A 13432-nucleotide genomic window follows, 5' to 3' on the forward strand; every position below is an offset into this window, starting at 1 on the left:
TAAAGCTTCTGGGAGAAAAGTTCAGAGAGGGGAAGTAAGCAAATTCATTTTTTTTTTTAATGTATGCTATGCCTGTTTCTTTGCGAGCCTTTTTAACTTATGTGATCAACAATTATAGGGAAGGAAATTGTATTACTATAACTGGAAGGCTTCAAATTAGAAGGACATAAATACCATTTGGGAAAACAAGGCTTTCACAAAGCTGTTAAATTCTACCTTGGCTATTATATAGAGCTCCAGAAACCCCTTGAAAGAAGACCCCTTGAAATAAGTTTTTTCTCCATAACCATTAAGGTAACTTCCACAGTTTGCTTTGGAGGACCAAGTCTCGTGCAACAGCAGAAAACCCAGACCCCTGCTGCTGCCCAAGAGAAATTTGGGCAGAAAAGTGGTGTTACTATCATGGTGTGTGTGTGTGTGTGTGTGTGTGTGTGTGTGTGTGTGTGTGTGTGTGTGTGTGTTAAGTGCCGTCAAGTCACTTTCGACTCATGAATGAAAGTCCTCCAAAATGTCCCATCTTTGACAGCCTTGCTCAGATCTTGCAAATTGAGGGCTGTGGCTTCCTTTATTGAGTCAGTCCATCTCTTGTTGGGTCTTCCTCTTCCTGCTGCCCTCAACTTTTCCTAGCATGACTGTCTTTTCCAGTGACTCTTGTCGTCTCATGTTGTGACCAAAATACGATAGCCTCAATTATCATGCTCTACCAATGGTAAAACCGTAGAATTTGGGAGAACTGATAAAGCATTCCAACAATGCATGATGTCACATCCAGTTATGCGACCAGAAGAAATGCCCACCCTCATCCCCAGACGCTCCTGGCTGGTAACCCTAAATTGCCTAGTTAGGGGAACGGCAGCTCTGCTTCCTTTGGCAGTGTCCCTGTTGTTATTAAGATTACCCGCAATCTGGAGAAAATAAAGGCTTAATGTGTAGAAATGGGCAGCAGAAGCTTTTCATGACATGGAGGTAAATAACATCACCTAGTAAATAAAATCCCATTAAAGGTAAAAGTAGTTGCTATGGGGCATTTCCCCCTTTTTTCATTTTCTACTTTAAAAAAAGCCTTTTCCCCCCTCCGCTGTGGCTAAGAAGCCTCTGAGGAGGAAGCGTGGCTACCAGGCTACACCGCTCCCGGCCGTGACGGATCCACCCCCCCTTTCAGGAATGGGCTGCCCATTGTTCTAGTGTGTTTTCAGTAGCCAAGCCCAACCAGAGATGGAAGTCTCTTTCTTTGGCTTCCCATTTGATCCCATATTTTCCATTAAAGAATTTATGGCTTTATGTTTTGGTCATGAGTACATTTTAAAAAGAGGTTTTGATTTTAAAATAGCTAATAAAACCCAACACCTTAATTCATAGAGTATTTGTAAGTATTTTATTTTTTATTGTTTTACACATATGCAGTTGAAAGGTGGTACAAAGTCTTGATACAAAGTACATTCCAGAAAACACATATGCTACCTCTCCAGAGACCTGCTCAAGGTGACTCACATGCCATCGAAAACATTGTATTTGTTATGCCACATTGAACGAAAGGGGACCTGATGGGGTCTCTTTTCTGCAGAGCCTCGCTCAGCTTTCAGGAGCTGTACAGTGAGTTGTGTAACCATCACACACTGTTATGTCACACTAAAATAGCAAATGAATCCTGAGTCAGTACATTCTTATTATAATACTAAATTTTATTTTTAACAGTAATAGCTTGCTTTCTATATTGTTTTGGTGAATATTAGAAAATGAAGTCCAAAGGCAAACTGCGGAGCAGCTTTGAAGGGCATGTGTGTGTTAAGTGTCGTCAAGTCGCTTCCGACTCATGGCAACCTTATGAATCAAAGTCCTCCATACATTGCCAAAACTGGGTGCTTTATTCTTGTTCAGAGTGAGTTGTGTACAGATGGCCCGTTCTTGACTTTTCACCAGGCCCTCCAAACCATGAAGACCATCCCTAGCATCTCTGCATATATCTTCATCTCACAAAGCAATTGTCTGAACACTGGCAAGATGGTAATCCAACAATTATTTTACTGAGCCTTCATATTTTAAACACATTAATTATAACGTGGGTTTAAACAACAGCATTAGTCTGATCAGCCCTATTTATACTTGCACTTTTTTCTAATAACAACAGTGTTTCCTTCTAACGTTATCCACTTCATCTTCCATATTGCTACAGAGCACACTTCCAACTGTGAACCAAACCTGTCATAAAACATAACACTAGTGTTCAACAAGTCTGTCATTCATGCCTTGCCTTACTTTCTAGTAATGCTCCTAATCTTGACAACCCATTCCCCAAAGATGACAGCATTAAGCACAGTAGCTTGATGGTTTGGGGGAGAGGTAAATGGCTTTTCTTTTTTCTTTCTTTTTTAGAAAACACAGCAAGCACAGAAGAGATAGAAAGAAAAGCAATTAATGTCAAGATGATTGGGCTCAGTTTTTTCCTATATCGATATAAAATGCACTTTTTAAAAAATTAAGTCACCATTATGTGTTTTAAAACTAAAGATAGATGTACTGCATGAATCAGAAGCACTAGCTGAATATTAATTGGACTCAAGCTACTAGTTGTTGTAATGTTGTACTCCTACCTCTCAATCTTGGCAGTCTAAAAAGAACAACATGACAAAGCTTTGTATAGTAGAATACAGTAAAAACATGTACACACACACACACACACACACACACACAGCTCATTTCAGGAATAAAGCATCTCAGAGCAATCAGTGTTCTGTCAATCAGAAAGCGCATTTACCAACAAATACCCTAAAGATTACCTGCAAATGTCAACACCAGCCTTCATGATTATATTCCATTGTCATATGCGGCTAAATATTCCCTTGCACAAAGATGTTAAAAAGGAAATAAAAATCCAAATAATAAAGACCTGGATTGAGAGTGCAATCCTTTTACAGTATTTAAAGTGCAGTCCTTGCAGTACTATTCCATTTAAAACTATGGGTTTAGATTAAAGTAGGATTCCACTGTAAGAAGTAGTAACAAAAAGGCTGAACTGCAAATCAAGATAACCCCAGGCAGATCTTGGCTGCATCCACATGTTCCCCTGTCATCAGCACCACAAAAGCGAAGGCATTCACTCTGGCAACAGAGCATCTGTACATGAACTTTGTATACACTTTCCTCCAACAGACAGCATTTTTTCTTAACATGCTACGAGAGGATTTTTTGGAAGACTTCTTAAGCAATCTATCATTGCTGTGGCACTCTAGTGTCATAATGTTGTAATGACCTATTGCCATATCGACTAGGGTGTCTGATTTCCCAGCTTTCGTTTTTGAAAAGTAACCTCCTTTTGCTTGCCGAGCCTTCGGTTATATCCCTGCAATGAAAAGGTCTAGACCCAAATTGATACACCATGCTTTCTCCCACCAAATCTACAGGATCCCAGTAGGAAAAAAAAAAGCTAATGTAATCTTGAGGTGCATCAACAGAGGCATAATATCCAAATCACAGGATGACGTAGTTCTGCTGTACACTGCATTGGTCAAGCCGCACCTGGCGTATTGTGTGCAGTTCTGGAGACCTCACTTCAAAAAGGATGTGGACAGAATTGAGCGGGTGCAAAGGAGAGCAATGAGGATGATCAGGGGCCTGGAGACTGAGTTTATAAGGAAAGGCTGAGGGTGTTGGGAATGTTTAGTCTGGAGAAGAGGAGGTTGAGGGGGGACAAGATTGCTCTCTTTAAGTATTTGAATGGCTGTCACTTAGAGGGCAGGGAGCTGTTCCTGTTGGCAGCAGAGGATAGAACTTGCAATAATGTGGGAGGAAAGGTACCGGCTGGATATTAAAGGTAAAGGTCCCCTGTGCAAGCACCGGGTCATTCCTGACCCATGGGATGACGTCACATCCCGACGTTTTCTAGGCAGACTGTTTACGGGGTGGTTTGCCAGTGCCTTCCCCAGTCAGGCTGGATATTGGGGGGGGGGGTTTACAGCAACAGTTTTTTCAACAGTGGAATCAGCTACCTATGGAGGTGGTGAACTAAGCTCCCCCTCTCTGGAAGTTTTCAAGCAACAGCTGGACGAACACTTGTCAGGGATGCTCTAGGCTGATCCTGCATTAAGCAGGGGGTTGGACTAGATGGCCTGTGTGGCCCCTTCCAACCCTATGATTCTATTATTCCAATGCCCAGCTGCCCTCCCTTTGTATGTAAGCATCTCCGGGGGGGGGGTGTTCCACCTCCAGCTGGCATTCGTCTAACAACCAGAAGAGAAGCAACCCATCCTCTCAAATAATGGCACCTGCTTTGAGAACTCTACTTTCTTTTGAGGAATAACCAGGTTGATTGTCCTATGAACATTGGGGGAGGGGGAGGGGGTAGGAAACTAAACACAGTCAGACTTCTCTGATCAAGATGCTTCTTTTTAATTTCAGGTGGAGAGGGTGACCCAGAACTAGATGCTTCTCAGTTGCTCTGCTCTTTCAATCTTGCCTTTTTTATTGTCGAAGGCTTTCACGGTCAGAGTTCATTGGTTCTTGTAGGTTATCCGGGCTGTGTAACCGTGGTCTTGGAATTTTCTTTCCTGACGTTTCGCCAGCAGCTGGGGCAGGCATCTTCAGAGTAGTAACAGAGTAGTAACTTGCCTTTTTTGTTTCACATTTTTTTGCCCATTAACTGCTAACTCTCCTTCTGATGAACCAACTCCTTTTCTCCCTCCTTATATATATTATTTTTTCCAATTCCCCTGCCCAAGTATGTAATCCACTAGCAAAAGCTCATAAAACATGTCATACTTCTAGAAACCTTTTCAAAGTTGGAACATCACCCTTTGCCCTATTTTAATTAATACAGCATTTTCCTTTGCCAGTGCTTGTTTAGTTAGGTATTTATATGCTGCTTTTGTTCCACAATAGGTACCCTAAATGGCTTGCAACTTCTTTTTTCCCCCTCCTCGAGTTATCCTCACAACTACCCTGCGAGGTAGGTTAGGCTGAAGAAGAAGAAGAGTTGGTTTTTATATGCCGACTTTCTCTACCACTTAAGGGAGACTCAGACCGGCTTACAATCACCTTCCCTTCCCCTCCCCGCAACAGACACCCTGTGAGGTAGGTTGGGCTGAGAGAGCTCTAACAGAGCTGTAACTTGCCCAAGGTCACCCAGCTGTCTTTATGTGTAGGAGTGGGGAAACAAATCCAGTTCACCAGATTAGCCTCCACCACTCATGTGGAGGAGTGGGGAATCAAACCCGATTCTCCAGATCAGACTCCACCGCTCTAAACCGCCGCTCTTAACCACTATATCATGTAAAGAGCATAAGAACATAAGAAAGGCCCTGCTGGATCAGACCAAGGCCCATCAAGTCCAGCAGTCTGTTCACACAGTGGCCAACCAGGCCCGTTGACGCACTAGCAACTTACCTCGCAAATTACACGCATCCAGTACACAAGAATCCAGACCGCTTTAAAATTCCTGTTCCCACTGCGCCTCCTTTCTCCGCTGCACTTGAAAATCCCCAGACCGGCAAGCTTCCAGGCATGCCCAGTCGGCGCTCCAAGCAAGGACGCCAATTGGTTCAGCTTTAGTAAGGGAGGCGGGGGGAGTGCAGAGGTTGGCTGGCAGCAGGATTGAGGACGCATTGCATGTTCCCACTTTAAGGCACCGAGTGTGGAGGACGCTTTATTTTTGTAACTCGCCTTATCAGCGGATCCTCTTACCGCGGAGAAACTGCGCTCTGGAGACGTCCTGGGAATCCTTTGGGTGAGTTGCAGTGGGAACATGCAAGGAAAGCCCGCGAAAGCCGGCACCGCAAATGGTAAGTGCGGACACGGCACAGATGCCTTTAGGAAGCCACAAACAAGACGACTGCAGCAGCACCATCCTGCCTGTGTTCCACCACACCCAATAGAATAGGCATGCTCCTCTGATACTAGAGAGAATAGGTATGCAGCATGACTAGTATCCATTCTAACTAATAGCCATGAATACCCCTCTCCTCCATGAATATGTCCACTCCCCTCTTAAAGCCCTCCAAGCTGGCAGCCATCACCACATCCTGGGGCAGGGAGTTCCACAATTTAACTATGCGTTGTGTGAAAAAATACTTCCTTTTATCTGTTTTGAATCTCTCGCCCTCCAGCTTTAGCAGATGACCCCGTGTTCTAGTATTTTGGGAGAGGGAGAAAAACTTCTCCCTGTCCACTCTCTCAAAACCATGCATAATTTTATAGACCTCTATCATGTCTCCCCTTAGCCGCCTTCTTTCCAAGCTAAACAGCCCTAAGCGTCCTAACCGCTCCCCATAGGACAGTTGCTCTAGTCCCTTAATCATTTTGGTTGCTCTTTTCTGCACCTTCTCAAGCTCTGTAATATCCTTTTTTAGGTGTGGTGACCAGCATGACTGGCCCAAGGTCACCTGGCAAACCTCTGTAGCAGAATGAGTACTCAAACCTCAGTCTTCCGGATCCTAGTTGATGCTCTAACCACTACACCACACTGGCATGCTGACATATCTCTGCCCCTTGATGTCTGACATAACTTTCAGCTAGTCCCTCACCAGCCTGCTTTGTTTTTACCTCTGTCCTTGGCACAAATTCCCTGCTCTGTGATCCGGGGACTGGGAAGGTGCAGAAGTGGCAATCTCCATGAGAATGAAAAGGGAATGACAGCCTCTTATCACAGGTTAATTCACAGTGGGTAGCCGTGTTAGTCTGTCTGCAGTAGAAGAAAAGAGCAAGAGTCCAGTAGCACCTTAAAGACTAACAAAAATATTTTCTGGCAGGGTATGAGCTTTCGTGAGCCACAGCTCACGTATCTGAAGAAGTGAGCTGTGGCTCACAAAAGCTCATACTCTGCCAGAAAATATTTTTGTTAGTCTTTAAAGTGCTACTGGACTCTTGCTCTTTTCTATTATCACAGGTTGTAAGAGAAGGAATTTAGGATGTCGGGCAGCTAAACAACAGGGGAGAATAAAATCTTATAATTGTTTAATTTCACACAGTGCCAGTTTGTGGCAGCTGCCTTGTCTGCTGCATGAAATGCATCAGACCTGTAACCCCCTCATTGGCAGCCTACATCTCTGCAGGTGCAGTGACCATGGGAAACATAACAATGACAAGAAGCCTGGCGTACCAATCCACCAAACTTCAGTAGCGTGTGTCTGTAAAAGCCCATTCGATTAAGTATTTAATTAAGTATTTCGACGGCTGCCTTTTGTCCACTTCAGCTGGACGATTCCACAGGCACGTAGCATGCCGATTTAGTCTTAGTTACTCTACACACAGTTCTTCACACAATAGCCTTCATGATGAGAAATAGCTCACACATAATCATTACCAGGGGACACCCAGTTTTTAACCACAGCATTTCTTTTGAAGGGAGGATCTAAGAAGATGACGGAAATCATATTTTTCCCCTGGTCTGAGGGACAGACCAGTTGCCCTAGAAGCACCCTGGGCGCACAGGATCAGATGTCCGTAGAACGCTCTGGAAGTAGCCGATGACCAAAAGCAAATGCTCTGTCAGTAATGGAAGCTCACCCCTGCACCAAAAAGACACCTGCAGTGCAGACTTAGGTTTAAACCGGCCCTTACATAAGAAAGACCTGAACCAGCGACAAAAAAATTATTTCTTCATATACATGAAAGAAAAAATACTAACGCAGATCATTAAAGAACCAAAGGCCCAATTGCACAGATGTGTCAGAATATTTCAATATATTTTTCTTAACATGCTGAAGCTTTTTATTAAAGATTTCACCTACACCTATTCTTCAGCTCTTAAAAAATTAATAAAATAAGTTTTTAAAAACCCTACATTTCTAAATCTGACCTGAGGAATGCCCTATCAGCACAGTAATACTTCTATTTCTGATATTTGAGGGGAAATGATATATTTGAAGAGATATTTGTCTCTAGGAGTATGGCATGTTTTCCCTTTAATTTTCAATTATTGTTAAGGTTAGGAGACGTGGCATGACTGATCTTTCCACCGATGCATTAGAGCGCTCAGCAGGTTACTATACCAAATAATTATTCTTTGCTAACTTTCATGATTATAAAACTTCAGAATGCTTACAAACAGCTTTCAATCTTCAGCCTTGTCCACATCAGCCAATAATAACCACCCCTGTCAGCCTTTAATCTGCAGTGTGAGAATGCTACCTGTTATTCTGAAGTATTCTAATGTAGGGTTATTGTCATTCAAATCACTTTGCCACAATGAACCCAGTTCACTGGGGAACTTCACCAATGTGAGCGCAACCGGAAAGAATGAATGCACCTGATGGGTTACATATACCATTTGGAAAATGAGGTTCCTTAAGGTGTGCCAGGATAGAAACATGAAAGGAACACCTTTCCAGTGTGAAATTAAATTCATGATTATTCAAGCAGCTTCTCTAAACTTCATGAGTAAGGGACAAGTTCAGTAAATCTGCAGCCAAATCTGAGAGCCCAGCCGTGATTGCCAACTAAGTGAAAAGTATGCATCTCTCTCCAGGCAGCATGTAGACAATTTATTTTATGGTGCCAAATCTACATGACAACTGGAATCGGAACTGGAAAATTAGCCGCTGTCGCAAAGGCAGCCTTTGTGTTTCCCTGCCATTGCAATGCTGCAGATAGAAAAGCTCGCTATTTTCCCTTCCAGGTAGATACACAAAAATTATCTGTACTCGTGATGAAAAGAATGCTCTCATTTGTTTTAAAGCAGCCCCCCTTTTTTTGAATTATGTTACTGGAGAAAATGAAGACTGCTGCCTTTCAGCAAAAGGCTGGCTGAGAAAAACAGAGCAAATGGCCCTTTCAGGCCACTCTGCATCAAAGGGGGGAATGCAGAACTGTAAAGCCCTCTTTAGAAAACTGACCCATCTACATAGGCTGAGTTAAAATGAATGGGGGCTTCTGCCATTGATCCAGAGCGCTTTGGGGGATTGCATCTTCTTTCTGTTTAGGCTTTGATCTGAAGTATACTGACGTGGGAGTAAAATACACTGAGATCAATAGGAATCACTTTGAAATAAGCGTGCTTAGGGGGTGAGGTGTTACTTATGTAACATCAGCCAGTAAATAAGTTTGGACTTATATACAGGCTGCTCCAGCACGGAGTGGGAAACAAGGGAAGCCCTGCCCTGGCTGATCTGCATTGCTCCTACTCTGCTACATTTGGTGGCTGTAAGGCTGCAGAGTAACAGCTACCTCTCTTGTTTACCACCCCTTGTAAAAGCTTTCTGGATTTTTTTTTCTCTTGGGAAACAATCCATTAAATTCTCCTTCTCAATGACATGCAAATTATCCCACATATAAACTCGGATACCTGGGATTTAAAGCAGGCTACGTTTGAATGCTGTTCCCCTGGAGCCCTCCTGCCTTTTACAAAATGAACACAAAACCTAACCATCCTTTTATGGATGTATGATATGTCTGGACACTTCTTGCCCCATTCTGATCAGGACTTTGTTACGTTGAAAATCATATTGTGTGACTACTGATGTCGCCTTACCCGTTTTTTTTTTTTAATCTTTCAGCTGCACTTGACTGTGGCATATCTTATAACTGTCAGTGTTTCCAGTCCACTCTTGTATCATTTTATTGACGGAGACACAATATTGGGAAAGGGGGATTAAAGTGAACTTGTGTTGGCTCTCTCAACACTATCCAAATTCCCCCCCCCCCCAAAAAAATTCCTCACAGGCAGACACTAAGGAAAGGGTTTCACATCTGGGATGCTGCAGTGATGTCATTATTTCACCAATTGTTGGAGCTACTACTCCCCGGGCATGCTGGACATTATTTTGTCCTGCTTGGACACCCCCACCCCAATTCGATACACCTGAAAATGCCAGGTACATTTTAATCTCAACAATGGCAGAAGTACAGACCATTTCTAAGACCGACACTTATTTGGAAAGAATCTCTGCAGCAACAGAAAAAAATGAACTTGCAATCCGGTCGCCGCATGGAAATTAAAACAATATTGTAATACACCTGTCCTTAAAAACGGCAGCCCTCAAAATGCCAGGGCAGCATAAAAACCCATTACCAGCAGAGAAACCTGCAACCCATATCATATCAGCTCTTGCATTTCCTGTTTTATGTCATAATGAAATACCCAAACAAACAAACCAAAAAAAAAAAACCACCCTTCCAGATGGGAATTAAATACACAATTGTCAAGCTGCAGAAAGAAACACTAAGCAGCGAGTGCAGTTGAAAGATGATTAAGAGAATGTAAAACGAGCATTGTAGTCGCTTCCGATTATTGACACTGCAGTACGGCAACCAATAGGAAGAAATTTTACTACTTGAGATAAGATGCTTTATTTCAAAAGGATGGGACGTGAACAGAAAGAGTTATTATAAAAGCTACCATGTGGAAATCAATTAGATACTTCTCTTTCTTGAAATATTAGGAAAACAGGTATTCTGTGCTTAAAATTGTGTGTGTGGGGGGGTGTTCTGCAAAGGTTTGAACCAAAGGGAGAATTTCAAAATTATATATATATATATATATATATATATATATATATATATATATATATATATATATATATATATATATATATATATATATATATATATATTTATTTATATATATATATTTATATATATATGGTACCATCTGTTTTGAAAGAGTGCATATTCAGAAGACTAAGATATCTGTATCTGCACAAGATATGCTGTGGTTTAGAAATTTTCCCCATCATGCTTTTTGTTTTATATATGTATATGGTTTCATATAGATTAAGAGGGAGTGTCTTTTCATTCCCTGCAAAGAACTGGAGTAGCTACCATGTATTCCATACCAGTTTATATTAAAAAAAGTATATTACTTGGAAATATTGTGAAAGACCTATGGTATATAAGCAATCCCCAAATGCATATCACCAGCACTGTTATATTTTGACACATTCCCATATCCAAATGGGAAACAGCATTGTGAAGAACCTCCGCACATTCTTTTCAGCTATCACGCTCCATTGCTAATTGCTACATTTACTGCACTAATTGTGACTGGTCAAGCATCAAAGTTTGTTTGCATCACAAATGCAACATACAGCATGTCAAACAACTTCTCACGGATACCAGAAGCTGTTTCAGTGCCCTTTCTGTGAATGGCATGAAACCTTGCCACGCACACACGACACATTGTTCGTTCACAGCAAAACTGTGTTGGTTTTATCTCTGTTTAAAGTTTAACTTGGTACATGGAGTCATTTCAATCCCTCTCCTAGAAAACTGCATCTGGATTTCTCCTCCAAAGCTCATGTTTTTAAATCATGCGGAACAACCATCCTGAAGCCCTTTCAACTTGCCAATGCCCCGAATTTCTCGTTTATTTTTAATTCATCACTCACAAATGCAGGGTATCTCAACATGGAATTTTAGTATAAGGTTGCCTGTTTAAATGAGACCAGATGGAGGCTTTGATAGCTGGTCTAATATTCCATTTTCCATTCTCGTTACTCTTCAGAATTATGGGGGCTTAGCCCAATTTCTCAAGTTTTTGCACTACTTCACAAGCTTATTACCCAGCTGTGCAGCTGAGCAGGAAGATAACCACATTCATTCCCCTTATCTGTAATGATGTAATACATCCCAGGACTGGCCTGAGATGATTGGGGGAATAATAGGATTGTAAAAACTGCAGAGATGACAAACAATAATCAAGCCTTTGGGGTTTTTTGCAGTGCAGCGAAGTAGAGCTGGAGAAAGCAAAATAAAACACGCCAGTTTTACTACCTCTTGAATGAACTTTCTTAAGGGGGGCAGGGGGAGGGGGCAACCCTGATATGAACATCATCATAATTCCCACCCAGGAAGCAAAACAAATGCAGCCTCATTCTAAACCGTAGGTAGCTCAAGTTGTCAGGGAGGGCTGTGTTTGGAAAGAAGAGTAATCTAAAAATAACCAGTTCCATGGTAAAGCCTCCTGACGCTGCAGTGTGTAAAAAGACAGCAGGCGGCGAAAAGTAGAGAGGAGGAGAGAAAAGAAATCCCTCTGGCCCAAAGATGCTCTTCCTGTCTGTTTAGGGTACCAAATCGGCCTGCCTTTTCAGCACTAAATTTATTATTTGGTGTGGTCCATGGGGGGGGGGGGGGGCTTACCTTCTGCAGGAGCTGGGAACCTGAGTATTTAGCCGCGATGGATCTGATCTCCCCACCGAAAGCAGAGGCCCAGAGTTTGACACTGCGAAGACAGAAAAGAGGGAGACAACTGTGATAACGTGTTAGACTGAAGGACGCACACCGCACCACTCTACTGTCACTCCCTAGTGAGGTTTAGCCTTTCCAGCTGATCAGGGGTTTTTAAAACAATCCAAGATGTCATTTCTAAGCAGAAGCTCCAGGTAGGTCTGTTTGAGGAGAGGGAGAGAGGAAGGGCTCTGTTCTCAAACTTGCTGAAGATAAAGTTTGCTACCAACCTCTCCCCACACACACACACAAATCCGAGGGGGGGGGGCGCATTGTCAGGTCTTCGGTTTTTGCAGGGTGCGCATCTCAAAAGGCCATTTATGAACGGGACGTTTTGCCTCGGATTTGCCGCTCTCTCGATGCCCCTTTGCCCCATCCGAATCCTCGAAACTCGACAATAAGCCCCCACGCAGAGTTTTGAGAGTTCAAATGGGGCAAATGAGCACCTAGAGGCAAAACCTCCCGTGCATAAACGGCCTAAGCCTTTAGGATGAGACAAGCCTGCAACCCCGCAGCGATCGGAGCGTGTCGGCGCGGCCAAAAGTTCCTACTTGGGAGGTTCCTTCCACATAATCTCCCCTTTCCTCTCGTTCCCCCTTTCCCGATTGGGAAAGGGGGCTCCTGCGGATCGGCCAGGAGCCGGAAAGCGGCGTCGAAAGGGAAAGGGGGCTCCGTCCCGAATCTCCTCCGCGCGCCGGCCATCCCCAGCTCCCCCGGCCACTTACACGGACAAGGGGATCTGCTGCTCCGCCCCGGCCGCGGCCCCCGAGCGCGCGCCCACGCCGCTCCAGCCCAGCGCCAGGAACGCCGCCAAAGCCCGCAGGAGGCTCCAGCTGCCGGCCATGGCTCCCTCCGTCCGTCCCTCCGTCCCCCGCGGGGGCTGGCTTCGGCAGCGAGAAGGCGAGGCGGCCGGAGAAGTCACCGCTCCATCCCGCAGCCCGCCGCGAGAGTCGTGGCCCCAACTCCGCAGTCGGCCCGAGTTGCGCGCCGTCCCCTCCCTCCCGCCTGCCTGGCTGCGGCGCGGGCTCGCCCCAGTGCCAAGCGGCGTGCGGGTCTCCACTGGGCGCCGGGGAGCCGCGCCGCCTTCGCCCCAACTCGAGGCAGCGCTGCACTGCTGGGGAGAGGAGCGGCGGCGGCCGCCTTTTAAGGAAGAGGGCGCGCGCCGCCAGGCACAGCGGAGGAGGAGCAGGAGGCGGAGGAGCAGGAGGCGGCGGCCGAAGGGACCCCCGGCCGACGGGAGGCGAGCGAGTCGCCCAGGGGCCGGCACTGGTCAGTTTCA

General features: G+C 44.4%; 1 protein-coding gene across 2 annotated transcripts in view; it reads right to left on the reverse strand.

Moving 5' to 3' along the window:
* The window catches only part of CACNA2D3 (calcium voltage-gated channel auxiliary subunit alpha2delta 3), a 698701-nt gene extending 685704 nt beyond the window's left edge, over positions 1 to 12997 (reverse strand). Inside the window, exons 1-2 of one of the 2 annotated variants that reach the window (XM_056853929.1) lie at positions 12879 to 12997; positions 12067 to 12148 (exon numbers count right to left, since the gene is read on the reverse strand). In XM_056853929.1, coding sequence (XP_056709907.1) covers positions 12067 to 12148; positions 12879 to 12997 — 201 coding nt within the window. Of the gene's footprint in view, positions 1 to 12066; positions 12149 to 12878 lie in introns of those variants that run through there. The other variant, XM_056853938.1, reaches the window with a different exon arrangement.
* Between the last annotated feature and the right edge of the window lie 435 nt (positions 12998 to 13432).

Source organism: Euleptes europaea, chromosome 1 (assembly GCF_029931775.1).
Source record: "Euleptes europaea isolate rEulEur1 chromosome 1, rEulEur1.hap1, whole genome shotgun sequence".
NCBI lineage: Eukaryota > Metazoa > Chordata > Lepidosauria > Squamata > Sphaerodactylidae > Euleptes > Euleptes europaea.